Source organism: Dipodomys merriami, unplaced genomic scaffold (assembly GCF_024711535.1).
Source record: "Dipodomys merriami isolate MVZ:Mamm:240054 unplaced genomic scaffold, mDipMer1.0.p SCAF_11, whole genome shotgun sequence".
In the NCBI taxonomy this organism is placed as follows: domain Eukaryota; kingdom Metazoa; phylum Chordata; class Mammalia; order Rodentia; family Heteromyidae; genus Dipodomys; species Dipodomys merriami.
The window spans coordinates 22355341-22374234 of record NW_027202382.1 but is presented as its reverse complement, the minus strand read 5'-3'; the positions used below and the strand labels follow the sequence as shown (position 1 = coordinate 22374234).

The following is an 18894-nucleotide window of genomic DNA, read 5'->3' as shown; positions in this document are numbered from 1 at the left end:
TAGGATGCTCCATTGTGTCTGAGCTTCCATGCAGTCAACAGTAACAACAAAAAGCAACCATCTCCTCTTGCAAAGTTCTAAGATTCTCTAAAATCCAAATGAATTCATAAAAATGTTTCAAATGTTTAATACACATTAAATGACTTATTATTCATCATTATTTATGTGCCATTACGCTTTAGTAAAGTGGGGAATAATGAAAGGAATAGGGGAAGATTGAAGAGTCTTCAAGAGCCTAGATTAGAGAAATCTCTCAAATGTTTTAACGTAAGTTTAGATCAATTACTTTTCTATCTGGAGGGGTTATAGCTCTGAATTTTCAATTAGCAGGTAATTATAAATGAGATGAGATAAACTACTCACTGTATATATGTATCTCTAATAAGTTCTTTTAAAAGTATTGTTGTAGATAATGCTCAACTTAATATGAATAAATCCATGACAATGATTTTATAGTACTAAATTCTTCACTGAAAGGTGAGAATAACACCTCCAATAATTTTGTGAGAATAATAGGGCATTAAGACTGACAAGATAATAGCAACTTTATTCATCAAACTTTTGGTGAGATAGTAACTATTGGAACTTTTATCACTTTATTTACATATTTCAGTATTAAGATATAACGGTAAAAGTTTTAAGCATCTATAATACATGAGCAATAGGCATGTACATAGAAAGGCTTAAGGGATTGCAGGCCATTTTAACATCTTTATATTTGCTTTGTTCAAAATACTCAACCGTACATTATTTTTTATAAAGAAAAACATATAAACAGAGAAGTGGGTTTTTAAATATGTATCAATTCAAGTATATTTCATTTTAACTAGTGGAATTAATGATTGAACTCTTGGCTTTGTGATTGTTAGGCAATCACTTTACCATTTGAGTCATGTCCCTGAGCCCCCTTTGCCTTAATTTGTCTTGTAGGTAGACTCATGAGCTTTGGGGTGGGGCTAGGTATAGACTACGACCCTCCTACTTCAGGCTTTTATGTAGCAGGTATCATAGAAATGTATCATGAATACTTGGCTGGTAGGCTCTTTTTAAAAGCACACTTTTTTTTTGCTGTTGCTTTTATTCTTTGGTTGCTTTACTATTGAGAGTGGGAGTCCTTAAATTTTTGGAGACTAACTCCATGTTTAAACACATGACTTGCCATATTTTCTCCTATTTTTATCTCATTGCTTTCTTAGTAGTCTTTTGTTGCTTGTGTTTTTGATTGGTACCTAAAAAATCATTTCCAAAGTTAATACAAGGACCTTTTTCTATATATTTTCTTCAAGATTTACAATCTTGAATCTTACATTTAAAATGCTAATCCATTTCAAATATTTATATATGGAATAAAACCTGATTTCATTACATGCCATTGCTAGTACATGTTCAGTTTTCTCAATGTTAGAGAAGATTAGTTTTCCCCCCACAATAGGTTTGCTTCACAACTGGTACAGTGTCTCACACCTATAATACTAGCTGTTTGGGATTATAGTTCAAGGCCACACAGAACAAAATAAAGTAAGACCCCATCCAACCCCTTCTCAACCAATAGCTGGGTGTGATAGAATACTTCTGTTATTGCAGCTACTTAGAATACTGAAATTGGGAGGATAATGGTTCCTAGGACAGCCTAAATAAGATTGTATCTCAAGGAAATAGGATGGGAGTGGTGGGGTATGCTTGTCACCCTGGCTATGGTGGTAAGCATAAAATAAGAGGATCACAGCACAAACATAGCCTGGGAAAAATACAATGTCCTATCTCAATTTAATCAGCTCAAAAAAAAGGGCAGGAGGCATGAATTGGCAGTAAACATGCTTGTCTAGGAAGCATGAGGCCATGAGTTCAAACCACCCAAGAGAAAGAAACAAAAGAATAACAAGTATTGATGAGGATGTGAAGAAAAGGGAGAATTTCAAAAGTAGTATCTAAACTGATATAGACATAATGGAAACAGTAGAGGCTTCTCAAGAAGTTATAAAATGTAATGACATACAATCCAGCAAATTAATTTGAAGAAATAACTGCACATGTTCATTATAGCATTATCCACAATAGGTGAAATATAGAGACAACTTACCATCTATAAATCCAATGACAGATGAATGGACAAAGTCAGTAGTGTGTGTGTATCTATATCCATACATATACATATCTATATATATGAATGGACACAGGTATAAGAATGGACAAAGGAATCATGAGATATGTATATATATGTATGTATATTATACACAGAGAGAGCAGAGAGAGAGAAGGAGGTAGAGAGGGAGAGAGGAAAAACAAATAATACTTGGCCATAAATAAGGCAATCTTGTAATTTGTGAGTATATGGATAAAACTACAAAGTGTACTAAATGAAGTAAGCTAGATATAGCAGAATTTTGTGTGTTTTAAGTTGTATGGAGTCTAAAAAAGTTAAACTAATGGGAAGTAAAGAGTAGAATGGTTGTTGTTAAGGATAAATGAGGATATGTTGGTCAAAGGCACAACATTTTTAGTATTATGATGAATAAGCTCTAAAAATTCAATGTACAGCATAATGAGTAAACATAGTGACATTGCATTGTTTAATTGAAATTTACTGAGAGGACAGATTTTTAGTATTTTTACAACACACACAGTAACTATGGATATTGATGGGTGTCTTAAGTTCACTGTGCTACTTAGTAGTTAATGTATATTTATATCAAATCATCATACGGTACACCTAGAATATTTAGAGAGTGTGTGTGTGTGTGTGTGTGTGTGTGTGTGTGTGTGTGTGTGTGTGTATGTGTGTATGAGAGAGAGAGACTCCTCTGAGAATTTTGTGATGCAAATTTCACCTTAAATTGCTTTCCCAGAAGCCACTGGCAAACAGATTTCCCCTTCCTCCCCTCCCCCATTCAATTTCACAATCATGCATTGGGAACTAATTGCATCTGATTTGCTACATATCTCAAATGACCTTCTAGATGACTGGCTATCAGGTTTGCCTTAAAATCAGTAAACTTTGGGTCCCTCTGGCTCACCATCTGGGCTTTGGGCATCATATAAGCATCATTCACCTTGATTGTTTCAGTAACTTTTCCTCTGAACTCATAAGAGCTTCTTGGATGTCTTATCCTATGTTCCAAAATGAAATGTATTTCACAATTGAGATCTCAGAGCTTCAATTAAGAAATTAAAGTGTTTGAGTTCATTTTTTCCCATATTTCAAAATGATATTCTTCCTATATAACATTATTTTCTCTCAACAAAAATTTCCCTGTGAGATCATTGTGTATCTCTTGGTGCCTTTGATTACTTCTGTTCTTTAGTGGAACCACTGGAAATGTAGTACAATGGATATCTACTGAAGTGATAGCCCATGAAAAACGTTCAAGTTGCACTGGAGACTATATATTTGTAAATTTAGCTGTCAACTCTAAATTTGGCTAAGTTTCTCTTTGGCTATGAGGCCAACATTTTACTTTACATGTTTCAGAAACAACATGGTAAGGAGGAAACACACTTATTTTGAGTTATGCATTGATCTTGGGTCTGGGCATTTTAGTCTCATCAGAGAAAGCTCAGGTGAGTATGTAACAGCCTGAAATTCCTAATGCTAGTAAACTTTGCACCCTGGAGAGAAGTTTTAATATAGGAATAGGCCCCTGAGAACATAAATGTAGCATAAGGCTTAGCTTATACTACATATACAACGTCCCCCACCACTATATGGAGGCAAAGCCCTTCACTTCTTAGGAAATATAGGGTACAAATCAAGGCTGCTCTCTATAGAAGAAACAAGTTGTAACACTAACTTAGGTCAAACTTGGTGGTATCACAGATCTATCAACAGGGGAATTAAATCAGGCTTTCATGGCAGAAAATTTCCCTAATTTGGTAAGTTATGCTTTCTAGACACAAAGTACAAGGAATCTGGGAAATCATGGAGGTGGTCCTAACATCTGTAGGGCATAGAGACCCACCCAATTAATTCTTCACAATGGCCCAAGCAATGCTATCCAAAATCTTTGTGCTGATATAAACTGAAGGAAAACAACTTGAAACAATAATCTTCTTTGTATGGATTCTTGCTGTAAATAAATACGTTCTAATTTTTTTTGCCAATATTTATCAACAATACAATTCCTTCAACCCTTTAGGCCTTGATTTCCTCATCAATAGATTATAAAGTCATTAGAGATCATCAAGCAAAGTATATTACATAAAATAGATGCCCCATTGCACCAATGAGATGTACAAGATGTTATGTTGAAAATGAACTTTACAACTTTGGTGAGGGTTGAGATGGGGGGGCGAGATGGGAAGGGATGCTAAGGGGAAACAAAGGAGGCAGCAATGCTTGAAAAGAAATGCACTCATTACCTTGCCTGTGTAATTGTAACCCCTCTGTATGGTATTTTCACAATAAAATAAAATAAATGCTTAATAAATGGCAGCCACTATTACTCTGATAGGGATCTTAAAGAGGGTCACAATATTTCCAACAAATACAAGTTTGGTATATAGTAACAATCCAACATTCATTCTTTCATTTAGATATTCCTTTGTGTCAAATATTTTACAGTCAGTTTCCTTGTAGGAAGATATATCATTTTTCTTCTAGAATTATCAAAAATATTTTGGGCACAGATATAGGGTTCATGATAAGAATTGTGTGGGGATGGGAGGCTTTTAAATTCTAAATGGATGAATGTTTCCTTTCTCAAAGAATTAATAAGCTTCTGTTAGAATCATACTTTACTGATAGTCAAAGAATATTAATTGAACCAAAGTTTCTGAATCTCAACTCCATTAAAAATAGGAGTGACTACCACTTGTGAACATTTACATTGTATACTATCTTACTCAATGCTTACAATTCTATGAAGGGGCTATTACTGTTGTTCTCATTTTTTCAGATGAGAATAATGTGATCAGCAAAAAAATACTAGCCTAAGGTCACACTAACAGATTTGGGATTGAGGTTTGCCTTTGATTACATTATGGCATACATACTCAGCAAAGATGGAACCCTGAGAAAGTTGATTCTCTTAGTAAAGTGTAAAATATTAAGTGAACTAAATGTCAACTTGTTCATTAAGATAGGAAATACAAACAATATAAAAATGAAAAATCACAGCTGACTTTTTACAACCTCAGTGATCCAAGAGAAAACTAAACTCATCAATCTTCTTCCCAACTAATCTTTTCAACATTAATAATTTCCTAAAATAAATTAGAAACTGGGAATTAATTTAATGAGTTTTTCTTCTTAATGACATAAGCTTCAGATCATTCTAGTTTCCAAACCAAATTACCGTTTAAGTTATCAAAGGATGTGGTTTTGCAGCCCTCTATGGGCCTCTGCGTTAAATACAGAATTTAATAATTAAAAGTTCTCATGAAAGTGGACACTTAAAAGTCTCACAAAAAAATGTTTTATGAAAAGGCTCATTTTCTTAGCATTGTAAAATGTTTGCTCCTTGTCATGTTACTTGATCTGCAAAACACATGCTGTGAAATAGAAAATATGGCCCATATACATCTTTAAATATTCAATTATACATTTCAATGAGCCATGCACAAGATACATTGATTCATATCATTTGCATGAAATGTCATTCAAATTGGTGGCACCTTCACCCTTTTTCTCTCCTTGAAGCTGAGTGGAATGCAGAACTTATCATTGTCATTAGCGATGCCAATCAGAATAAGAATCAGTCATCCACTTTCTACTACAAGAATAAAAAACTGAATCTGCCTAGATTTGTCCAATCATTTCACAAAGAAACAATACCACCATTAATAAATCATATTAGTCCTATAAAGGACCAACAGAAATCTTTATATTTGAGAAAGATGAAAAGGTTTATATATATTAAGCTGGTACTTGAAAGGGGTAAAATAATCAAGTGTTATATTTTCCATCTATCTATACCATTTTGTTTGTATTTTACTATTCACTCTGGAACACGATGCTTTGGAAAAGGGATTTCAAACAGTTAAATTAAGAGTTGCCTTTATGTATGAGAATGAGTGATTTAGAAAGTTTGCAGGGGAGGTATAACTGATTATATGGGACCCTAAAATATGAAGAATGGTTGAGGAAACTGGACTTATTTATCCTCAGAAAGTCAGCCAAGGACATAGTAGATGTTTTCATTTATTTGAAACTGTCCTACAAAAGTAGAATAAAACAAAGATAAAGATGTTGAAGATATGGGAGGCAGATTTCAGATGTCTGAGAAGACATTGTAAATAAACATAAAGACTATGCTTTATTGGATACTACCGAAAACATTCAAGCAGCTCAGTAGTGTGACACTGATCATGGCCACTGATACCTTTCTGTTCTCAATGTTTCTCTGTTCTAGAGAATACAATGACAAGAGGAATTATGCAAAGAACAATTTCAAATGAAGACACTAAAATAGGAAACAGGTAAAAAAATGTTAACTTTGCAATATTATCATAAGTTGGATTCCTCCAGAAGCTGACTCTTAGTACTGAGTTTAATTTGTTAAATGATTATTAGAATTGAGTTAGGGAACATCTCCGTAAAGAGAAAACAACAAAACAAGATTGGGTAGAGGCAAAAAGGCAAGCTATGATGAAGGACCAAAGGTAGTCTCAGCCTATTACAGTTTGCTCTGGAACTAGAATACTTCTGTGAAGTTGTTCTGGGTTAAGATGGCCTGGCCTTTATGAACTTTTACTGATCACTTAATGGATGTGTGCATTCTTGGGCAAATTAGATGGAATGCAATCTTGAAAGAAGTGGCTTTTGGTAGCTGCACCAGATCCTTGAATAGTCGACTGTTGAAGGCCAACAATTGGAGCCAAAAGTCCTTTGATTAAATCCACACCTTTTAACAACCAAATCTACGTACAATTTGGGAACTTCTACAGGATTCTTGTAAGGCTACCTAGAGACAAATTACAGCCACTACTATTATCAGCCAGAGCTCAATCTCTTTACCTTCCCCTACCATCTGTGAACACCATTTCCATTCTAGAAACTCCTCAGCAGGTAGCACCATTTGCTCATAGATGATAAATAAAACACCATTGGGCAAGGGATGCCTTCAAATGTCTATTGTGCTAGTAATAGGGAGATGAGTGATGGAATCTTTCTGACACCAGTTGTTCAGGTGACTTGATAATTATTTCTGGTCACTTGGTTCCTCTTCCTGCTGTTTTCATGAGATTTAAAGTTCCCCCTCTCTTGTAGTCATTGGTGGGATTTTAAGGAGGCATGAGTCAGTGGTAGATCACATGGGAGCCTTGGGCTCACTCACAGGGAACATGGGCTTAATTCTTGATGTACCAGTTTTATCTTAAAACAGATTGTTGTTAGGCACATCTGATTTAGTGAGCCTAGAGAATCTGAAATTGGCTCTACCAGTCGATAAGTGTTACCACTGTGCACAAGTTTTTTTAACTTCTCTGCTCAATTCAGTTTCCTCAATCATATAATGCTGGTGACAATATTACTTATATTACTGGGTTATTATGAGGATTATATATTGAAATATGTACAGTGGGCCAGGTGTGGTGGCTCATGCCTGTATTCCCACCTACTTGGAAGGTGGAGGTTGGGAGAATACAACTTGAGGCTAATCTGAGTAAAAAGTTAGCAAAACCCACCATAGTAAATATTCTAGGTAAGGTAGTACAAGACTGTAATTCTAGCTATAGCAAAGGAAGTAGATAGGGCTATGGTCTGAGGCAAAACTGAGATCATATTTGGGGAAAAAAAATTAAAGCAAAAAAGAGCTGGGTTTGACTTATGAGTTAGTTTCTTTGGCTCATGATTTCTGTGACAACAGGGAGTAAACCAAAGAGGGGAAAAAGAAAAAAGAAATAACTGTGTACAGTATACTTAAAAAATATACCTTGTTTCCATATCTTGTAGTTCATTTCAATTAGCATCATTTTATAAGGTCATATGTATATAGCTATTGAGCTATTGTGATCCTCCGCTAGAACTATCCTAGACATATACTACAAAGGACAAAGGGTGAACCAATCCAACAATGATTCTTATAAGACACTAAGTTGGAGTGAAGGAGGGAAAGCGGGAGAAAACAAGGGACTGGGTAACAGTGTTCAACAAGAATTGTACTAATTTCCTTATTATGTGGCTGTAGCCCTTCTGTATATCATCTTTACAATAAAAAAAAAAGTGAGCATCTTGTCTAACAATAAGCAGAGGTGAAACCACAGCACTGCAAACAAAACAATCACCTTTGAATGATAACAGGATAATATGTAGTATTTGATGTTAGTTAACCCATAGTTTTACAGATGTGTGAAATAAATGTCTTCATTTCCCTTAAAATCTTCCTTCTAATCACAGAACAACATAATTAACAAAAAATTATTATATGCGTGAAAATTTTTCCTGAAGAGCAAAATTATACGTAAGACAAAAATTAGGCAAATATACAAGCAGAAAACTAGCAAAGAAAGGAAATAGTATATATGGGAAAACATTTAATCTTTTTTTTTTGGGGGGGGTCCGGTCGTGGGGCCTGAACTCTGGGCTTGGGCGCTGTCCCTCAGCTCTTCAGCTCAAGGCTAGCACTCTACCACTTGAGCCACAGCGCCACTTCTGGCTTTTTTCTTTTTGCTTATGTGGTGCTGAGGAATCGAACCCAGGGCCTCATGCATGCAAGGCAAGCACTCTACCACTGAGCCACCTTCCCAGCCCCAAACATTTAATCTTGTAACTTAAAAAAAAATGCAGGCTGAAACACTAAGTACCATATTTTATAATTGTTTAATTGAAAATACTAAAATCAACAGGTAGTTCCAATGAGTTTGTGATCAAACTGGAATACTGTATCAGTGATATTGTGAACAGATCACATGCAAGTGTTTTGGTAAATAATTTCAATACTTTAAAAAAAAAACAACAAAACAAAACTCTGCAAGTCAGTTATCTGTAGTATTAAACTTCTGTAACTCAGCATTTACAGCTTTGTCTATGTCCCCTACCACAACTGAAAGATGAGTTCCAGATTAAGTCCTTCCTAATTTTTCTTGTAATATCAATGGCTTGGGTGCTCTATATAACATCTTACATATGTAAAGAAAATGAAGAATGAGAAATGTTAAGCTCAGTGGCAGGAAATATGAGCAATGACCAGGGGGAAAACAGTAATAACACCAAGGACTAAGACTAAAGTTCAAAGGAAAGGATATGGAACACAAATAGCAACATTAGATCAGATCACATCAGAGGCACTGCTGTAGCAATGTATACAGAGACAAGAAAGGTAAATAGTATTCATTGGGTGTTTGGTCTCTCTATCTTTCAAATTCAAAAGGAATTTCTTCTCTTGGAACTGGAAAACAGAAGGCACTAAGAATTATGAAAATCAGGCTTCTGAGTTATTTGGATAGAGCAGAAGGATCTATTTATTTACATATTTATCAGGCTCAATTTGATTTAGTCTTTTGGGTCTTACATTTTCAAACATCCATATCAGTAGGTTATTGATTAGATTATAAAAAAGCTGACAAAAATCTTTAAAATATTAGGGACTTCAGATAAAACAAAGAGAGCACCAGGCAATATACTTCCTCTCAATCTTCTATTAAAACTCTCCAAGTTTACAAAAAACCCCAACAGTCAAGGTTTCAGACATCAATTCTTATGCATATAGAAACATGATATTCCACTATTAAAATGAGAAGTCTTTTCAAGGTTTATTTCCTATCTTTGGATCAGATTTTGTGTCCTCAAAACACTAGCTTCAAATCACTCTCTACAGGCCTAATAGCCTTCTTTTGTGTTCCCTTTGTTGGTCCTACTATTTGCTTTATATTTCTTTACCTAAGTAATTTTATTAGCAACAGAAAACACATTAATGTTTCTTACAAATGAACAAATTAAAAGCTATCAGCTGTATTTATACTATAGTTTAATTTCTTCTCTCTATATTTTGTTTTTACATGCAGAATTTGCTACCAACCTTAGATAATCTCAAGCTCCCTAATATGTAAAAAGATTTGCATAAAAAATTAATGATACAGATAAAATCACATCCACAATAATTAGACCATAGTTACACACTAATTAAGACAGAAAAACCCATACTCATTTACAAGTGATAATACAAAGGAAGACAAAATATGAGTTAAGTAACAAAATAACATAGATACCATACAAACAAAGCAGACCCCAAGGTCTTGACAGACTATGTATAAACACAGGCTGAGGTGAAGGGTAAGTTTCTACTTCCACCATGTGCTCACTTGGGTTCTTTTGTCTTGGATTTTGCTTCCTTTGAAATCTTTCCATTTTGACTTTGAGTAAATCTGGCTACTGTCGAAACACCATCCACAAACTTGGTTTTGAAGAGAACATTTGCATTGTTGAACATGCCTTCCTTTAAGGACACCACAATGAACTTAAGGGAACATAAAAAAATAGTATGAAAATCATGTTCTTGAGGAAGTTCACTCTTCTATTCCTGGTGTTAGAAACTGACTTTTTTATTTTTTTAAATATCTGGCAGCAAAGATACACACATACTCCAATGCCAACTAACGGTTTTGACATTAGGCATCAAAAAGAATGATAGCTTTCTTTCTTTTCAGAAAATTTTCATTTGACCCAAGCGTTTCATTACTCAGGTATACTATTTTCTCGTGTCTGAGTGCTTACTGTTGTCTTATGTAGCAAATATACATACGGTTTTATTGCTAGCTCTAACTGCCTTAGTGAAATATTTTTCTTTGAGATATTTTCATAAAATCAAAGACTACAAGTTCTTATAGCACTACCCCCTACCCTAACAGAACCTTTATAAAACTAAGGTACCACTTCAGGTTTTTGCACCCACCCAAGCCTGAATGAATGCATAATTTATAAGAACTATTACCTGTGAAGTCCTCAGCATTATATAATACATAATTTATGCAACCATATTTGACAGTACAAGGCCTAGAGCAACAGCACAATAAAAACGAATCTGACAATGGCTTCAAGAGGCTTTTATCTACCTGTAGCCCAAAGAAATGCAAGTTTCTCCACTGGGTACTACATGATTTTCTAATACATAAGTATATTCGTAGAACAGTTTTGTTTTGATTGTGTATCCTTATGGCAGCTAGTTAGAGAAAGCAATCACATTAACACTTATCACTTCTAAATTGGATTCTCCTTCATGCTACAACCAACAGTTTTAATATTTAGCTCTTTCTTTGAAGGGAGATTGAATCTTTTTTTCTCATTGAAAATAAGTCCTCTTCAATCAATTCTATTATAATCTTTTAATGATAATTTTATCATAATCTTCTCTTACCTACCTACCTGCCTGCCTATGTATCTGCCTGTCTGCCTGCCTACCTACCTATCTACCTAATTTGTGCTGGATATCTTAATCAGGGCCTTCTATGTATTTATGAAGCACTCTACCACTGAACTACATCCCCAGCTCAATTTTAGATAGCTTACTAACATTAATTATTACTAAAGAATTTAGAAAAGCAAATACCTTACTTAAACCTATAGTGAGACATCTTTTTCTGGGGCTTACCTGAGAATGTGTGAAGTGAGTACGCAGCATCTGCCCAATATTTTGGGTATGAGAAAGATCCAAGGCTGCATCTACTTCATCCAAGATATAAATTGGAGCAGGTTTGAAGAGCAGCATGGACAATATTAATGACAAAGCCACTAATGACCTAAGAAAAAAATTGGTGGAAGAAAATTTTGCCATTTTTTTAAAAAACAAATATGTTGAATCAGAGGTACAATGCCATGATAAATGTTGCATATTTATGTAAAAGATAGTCATATTAAAAAACTCTTACATTTTAGATCACTCTTCACATACAGACTATTTTCATATAGTATTTTAACATTATCATATGCTTGGTACTTGCTCTTCAGAAAAATGTTGTAAACTTGACCAGTTTCTGGTAGATTATCAAACAATGTATAGATCAGTCCCGTCAGCCTGAACTCAAGGCCTATTGTTAAGTTTCTTGTGGTCTACCTGAAACAGATTCTATTCTTCTAAGGGACAATGCAGATCTGAAAGCTGCATCTTACATCTTGTAATAACGTACATCTCTACTTTCATGAGGATACTGATTCTATCTGGGTGTCTATCCCTGTTTCTGGTATCCAGAGATTGCCACTAGGAAGAAAGAAAGCCTGGGTAAACACAGGGTTTACCACTTCTGTACCTCTTTCAGGTATTGTAGTCCTGAACTACTTACTCATTTCCCAATATCTGAAAAATTGTTTTACACATATTTAGTTTCATTTTCTAGCTACTTATACTTACTTTTCCTTTGTTGGAAGTGAATTTAATCAAATGTGCCAATCAAAATTTAGGCTTACATATTAGGCTACTTAACTTCTACACATCAAGGTAATGAGGCTATGCAAAACAGAAGCAGAATTATGAAGTAATACAATGATGGACAATAATAAAAGGAGTAATTGTAATATTGTGAAGAGATTACTCACCTCTGACCACCACTAAGCTCAGTTAGGTTTTCTTTCCAAGTATTTCCTAAGGCAACTTTGAACTCCAGACCATCTAAAACAGTAAGCCCTTCTGGTGGTGCAAGCATAGCATTGGCACCAGGCAAAAGAGTAGAAAAAATAGATCCAAAGTCCTTGTTAACCTGGAGAAAAAAGTCACATGAGAACACTAGAATACTTTCCAAGAACAAGCAAATGTTGGTATATATACACATAGTTCAACAGGTATACTGCAATGATTTATGTAATGAATATGGCTAGGCCATTTTTTTGTTTACAAGTTGCTGATGCTAGTGAAACTACAACTGTGACTTGGAAACTTGTAAAGCCACAAGTATTTACCAGTTGGGTCTATGAAGAAATTATTTACTAAGACACATCTAACTTCCATGCGGGACTAAAGGCTGCCTTTCTACTTGTACCTCCAAATTTTCATGCTGTTATAAAATATACAGCAAAATATCACATAGCAGAATACAAAGAGAGATGCAAATAAATGGAGAATTTTTATGATATAAAAGTTCCCTAGAAAACACTTTTTCTGTTGATTAATAAGGTGACATGTCCTGTTAGTTACCAGGTGAATGTTAAGTAGTTCCAGGAGAAAAGGAGGCACAAAGTCAAAGGCAAGACTTGTTCAAGACGTTAAAGAGCTATTTCCTTATGTCTTAGCCAAAAATGATAAGGGGCTGAGGGCCAGGAAGGCATTTTGGATATCAAAAAAGGCTGTGTGTGTGTGTGTGTGTGTTTCATGTTCCTTTCTTGTCATAGAAGAAAACACAGAGAATTTGGGCCAAAAATCCTAGCTTGTTATGAGATAATTTTTGTAGGTATACAGTTGATCAATGTTTTTAGAATTTAGCACTTGTCTTCAAAGATGTGACTAATAATCAGGGAATCTGGCAGTAAATTTGAGGTCTCAACCAATGAAGAAAAGTATTTGGTGGATTTCAACACTCCATTAAAAATAGAAACTTCAAAAACTAGGTACAAAAAGGAGAATACTTTAAAACAATAAAGTTTAGGTAGGACAAATTACAGCTAACATAGAAAAACTGAAACTGTTCTCTCTAACATCAGGAACAGGAGAAAGATGCCTCGATTAGTACAGTATTAAAAGTCTGAGTGAGTCAGGAAGGCAGAAGAAAGACAAAAAAGGGCATACAACAAGGAAGATGTCAAATTGCTCTTTGTATATGCAATGTGATTTACATACAACATAATTCTTATCAAAATTACCAATGCCATTCCTCACAAAAATATAAAAAAGCTCTGAAACTATATAGACCCCAAAATATCAAAAGCAATACTAAGCAAAAAGAACAAAACTCAAGGCACATTACCTGCCTTCAAATATACAGTTACAATTCAATCAGTATGGTGCTATGGCTTAAAAAAGAGATACACAAGCTGGCCACTGGTGGCTCATATCTGTAATCCTAATGAAAGCAAGATGCTTTGAATGTCAAAAAACTGGCTGTGTTGGGGCTGGGAAGGTGGCTCAGTGGTAGGGCGCTTGCCTTGCATGCCTGAGGCCCTGCGTTCGATTCCTCAGCACCACATAAGCAAAAAGAAAAAAAGTCAGAAGTGGCGTTGTGGCTCAAGTGGTAGAGCGCTAGCCTTGAGCTGAAGAGCTGAGGGACAGCGCCCAGGCCGAGAGTTCAGGTCCCATGACTGGACCACCCCCCCCAAAAAAAAACAAAAAACAAAACAAAAACAAAACTGGCTGTGATGGTGTGCACCAGGATAAAAGGAAGATTATAATCCTAGCTGGACGTAGGCAAAAAGCAAGAGCCTACCTCAAAAATAACCAGAGCATAAAAGGCAAGGAGTACATGGCTGCTCAAATGGTAGAGCACCTGCGTAGTAGGTGCAAAACCCTGAGTTCAAATCCCGTTAGCATTAAAAGAAAAAAAAAATAAACAGACCAAAGAAAGAGAGAATCCAAAAATAAACCCACACATCTACAAGTCAATTGATTCTTGACCTAGGCTCCAAATATATATTTGGTGAAACAGAATTCTTCAAAAGGATTTTGGGTTTCCAATAAATAGCTAATACCAGCATATAAAACTTACCTTCTGGTTTCAGGCAAAGACTAAGTATAGTAGATATTGCTTTCTCCCAAATGTAAAAGCCTACAGTCTTATGAAAAGGAATGTGAGTAACAGTCCTGATAAACAACGGACATAAACTTACCTTTGCAAAACCAGTTGTAAATTTCCAAAAAAAAAAAAAGGCAAATAAAGTTTTTGTGGTTTGCATTAGGTGCGAACATAAATTACTGAAACACAAATCAGCCATCATAGCAAAACCCAATGATGATATTCTTCATCATTGTTTTTGTCAAAATAAAGGAAAATATTTAGGACTTCAAATACCTTTTGCCAAGCAATATTTAGAGCTTGGTTTTTCTTCTGGTCAAGGTCTTCTATAGTGGCAAGGATTTTGGATTTGTCATTTTCTACAATTCTCTTCTTTTTCATTAAGTCATTATACTGTGAAATAAAAAGTTATAAGAAAAATATAAAATTTCCTCTACACTTTATAATTTAGCCAGGTTTCCTTATTGTTTTTTTTTAGGCAGTATTGGGGATTATACTGAGGGCAAAGTATTGTGAGGCAGATGCTCTATCTCTTCAGCATCAATCTTCCTTTGCATTGTTATTTTCAAAGCAGGGTCTCACTTCATGCTTGGGCTGGCCTAGGCTGAGATTATCTTATGTTTCCCTGGATGATGAGCACATACTACTGGCCAAGACCATGGTTGAGGAGTTTTATTAATTTTTGTGCTGGGGTTGGCCTTGACCCATGATCTTCCTATCTCTGCCTCACAAGTAGCCAGGACTTGAGCCACTGTGCCTGGCTCATTATTCTTAACTTGATACATACAATTAATTCTATTACTAAAATACAATGTGTCAAGAAATATGTTATGCTTTGAAACAAGTGTGTCTGACAGGCACAAGTGCTGTATACTTGGTTTTCAATTGGTGGTACTAATTTGGGTTGTTTTGGAACCTTTAGGAGGGCCCTAGCTGGAGGTAGTAGGTTAGAGGGTTTGTCCCTAGAGGCTGTATCTTGTCCTGGCCCTCAATCTGTTGCTCTCTGCACATGTTCCTGCCATCTAGAATTTCTTCCTTCTCATCATGGGCTCTGAAATCATGAACCAAAATAAGTCTTTCCTCTTTTATTGTCAGGCATTTTCGTAACAATGAAACAAAAGTAATTAATACTTCTGTAAACCAAATTATGATAGAAGTAAGCATATCATCTATGTGTATTGGGAAAATATAATTGCTTAGAACAGAATTTTAGAGGAAAATCCCTTGAAATAATCAGACAATACTAAGAGATCTTTATCCTTTGTCAAAGACAATAGTTACAGAGTGATTTGTAAAGAGGAAGACAGCAAAACACCTATTTTTTCAAGGCTTTTTAAGAAAACTAAAAGAAATGACAGACTGAGAAATTAATAGGATCTGTAAAGTGGTTTTATTTCTATCAAGAATCAGAAAACAGAACATGTTTATGGCAAAAATCAAAATTTATGGAACCATCAATGAAGGTGCAACAGAATAAAAAATTAAAAGAATATGAAAAAAAAAAAAAACAAATAAAGAAGAAATAGAAAAAGGAACTAGAAAGCAAGAACCTAGGAAATTAGCAAACAGGTTGTATGTAATATAGGTATCACATATAGCCATATGGCTAGGTGGTCTTAGAACAGACTTACCCGTTCTTCAGCTTCTGTTAGTACATTCATAGCTCTCATGTTGACATTTCTTCCTAGTTTCTCTTTCATGTCTTGTAACTTCTGAAGTCGCTGACCAGCTTCTTTGGGGTTGTTAGTTTTGAAATCATAGGCACTATTGGATTGGCCAAACAGGTGTTTCTCTGAATTAATCCAGTCATAATCTTTCAACATTTTGGATACCTAGCCACATATGAAAGTAAGAGTGTTTATAAATAATTATTTACAAATGCATTCTTCAATATTTAGTTATTTTAAATAAAATATTTGGGGTAAAAAAATACTACAATGAATTAAGGATGGTGATTCAAGTCTGTAATTATAGCTTTTGGGGAGGCAGAGATCGAAGGATCATAGTTAAGAAGCCAGCCCAGCCACAGAAGTTCAGAAGAGTGATGGCATGTGCCACTCATACCACTAACACAGGGAAGCACAAGTACCAAGACTGCAGTACAAACTGGCCTGGAAAAATAATCAATGCATACCGGGCGCCAAGTGGCTCACACCTTTAATCCTAACTACTCAGGAGGCTGAGATCTGAGGATAGCAGTTCAAAGCCAGACCGGGCAGGAAAGTCCATGAGACTCTGATCTCCAATAAACCACTAGAAAACAGGAAGTGGTACTGTGGCTCAAGTGGTAGAACGCTTACATTGAGCTGAAGAGCTGAGGGATAGTGCCCCAGGCCCAGAGTTCAAGCCCCATGACTGACAAAAAAAAAAAAAATCAGTACAAACAGGGGATGGAGGTATGGCTCAAGTTGTACAGCCCTTGCCTACTAAGCTTGAGATCCTGATTTCAATATAGTATACTCCACAGTTTAAGCCTCATCTCCAGTCCTAGGATGGATATTTTACCTGGCTCAAGAGAAAACACTGTAGAGAAAAAGATTTTCCCATTATTTAGCAGAAAAGGAGCCAACTCACAGAAATATTGTATGTAGTACAGGTTGAGGTCCCTTATTCTAAAATGCTTGGGGTCAGATACACCCATTGAACTTTAGACAGACACATAAGGTATCTTGGGGAAGAGAGCCAAGTCTAAATACAAAGTTCTACTTATGTTACATATGTACTTTATACACATAACCTGACAGTAATGCGATGTTTTTTGCAACCTCATTTTGACTATGAACTGTTATGTAATGTCAGAAATTTTCCATTATGGCATCATGTTAACAACTCAACAAGTTTTGGACTTTGGAACATTTCCGGATTAGTGTTGCTTGACCTGTATAAAACATGTCCATTAAGACAGGAGAAAAAGATAAAGTTCCTTTTAATTTTATTAGATTTAATGCTTTAAAAAGCAACTAGTGAAAAGCTAAAGTTGCTTAGGAAAATTTAGCTGCCAATTTGTTAAAATATTAGAAGCCTAACATTAATAAGTTTCTCAGAATTATAATCTAAGAGAAGAACCTGCTTGGATGTTGGCTCTTTCCCATTCCTATCTCCATGTGTCAAGGCAAGGTATTATGTTTTCCTATAATACAATTGAAAATATTTAGATTTATAGTGCTGAAGCCTTGCTTCTACAGAAACTGTTAAAGAGTTAATCTGACTACAAATATTCAGTCCTTACTAATCTGTCTATAACTAACTACTCATTCAATGGGTGTGGTCTTATTTTATATTTACCCAAAGGACAATAATGATTTGTAATTTGTAATCTAACCTTGCTGACTTGTAAGTTCTATGAAGGAACTGTGTACACATGTTACCTATTCTTTTTTTTTTTTTGATTGTGAAAATACCATACAGAGGGGTTACAATTACAAGGCAAGGTAATCAGTGCATTTCTAATCAAGCATTGTTGCCTCCTCCTTTGTTTCCCCTTCCCATATCCCTCTCTCCGCCCCCCCCTCCCCGCCTCGCATCCCCCTTCTCCACCCTACACCCCGCACGCCAAAGTTGTAAAGTTCATTTTCAACATAACATCTTGTACATCTCATTGTTGCAATGGGTCCACCTATATCCCTATTTAAACAATTTGTTTTTTCCCTTCCCCTCCACAAATCATACCAGCATCAAATACAGTGAAAACAGAGGTTATACCGTGGGGGAGGGACATACAAAGCAACAAAGAAATATCTTATAAATATGTTATGTTAGAAACAATAGCAAGAAAGAAAAAAACATTTGAGTCCTTATCCTGGGGTTCATTTCACTTAACATCAACTTATCTGACCATTTTTGCTTGTCTCGGACATATACTAGTTATTCATGTTACATATTCTTATGTTTTCAGTATCTGGTGTAATAACCTTTATATCTAGTCACATTTATGCATCGTGTCTTCAGAAGTATCTGTCAAAGAATCCTTGAGGTTTAACAGCTACACTCACAGATGTCTATTCCCTTAATACCAAAAAAGAAAAAAAGCCTAAAGAGACACCAATATTATCATTTTCAATTACCAAAGTATTCAATGGTATTGTTAATAACTCAGTGACTTTGCCACAACCACCTACTAGGCTAATGGGAACTCAATACTAATACAAGAAAGTAGATTATAATAAACCCATAAAAATTTATTTTAATCAAGCAAATCTGAATGGACATGTATAGTCCATTCACAGAGCAAGAAAACTTTTGCATCTTCTTAGTGATCTTTTTGAAGTTAAAATTTTTATATTTTTAGAATGTTTAAAAATGTTTTAT

The 18894-nt window shown here is 35.2% G+C and overlaps 1 protein-coding gene across 2 annotated transcripts in view; it reads right to left on the bottom strand.

The window, feature by feature from the left end:
• Positions 1-8736: 8736 nt before the first annotated feature.
• Positions 8737-18894, bottom strand: part of Smc2 (structural maintenance of chromosomes 2) — a 40672-nt gene continuing 30514 nt past the window's right edge. For both annotated transcript variants that reach the window (XM_070011028.1, XM_070011036.1), the window contains 5 exons: positions 16218-16418; positions 14863-14979; positions 12464-12624; positions 11523-11670; positions 8737-10391 (listed from right to left, as the gene is read on the bottom strand). In XM_070011028.1, the coding sequence (XP_069867129.1) occupies positions 10233-10391; positions 11523-11670; positions 12464-12624; positions 14863-14979; positions 16218-16418 (786 nt within the window). In that variant the 3' untranslated portion in view covers positions 8737-10232. The remainder of the gene's footprint in view (positions 10392-11522; positions 11671-12463; positions 12625-14862; positions 14980-16217; positions 16419-18894) is intronic.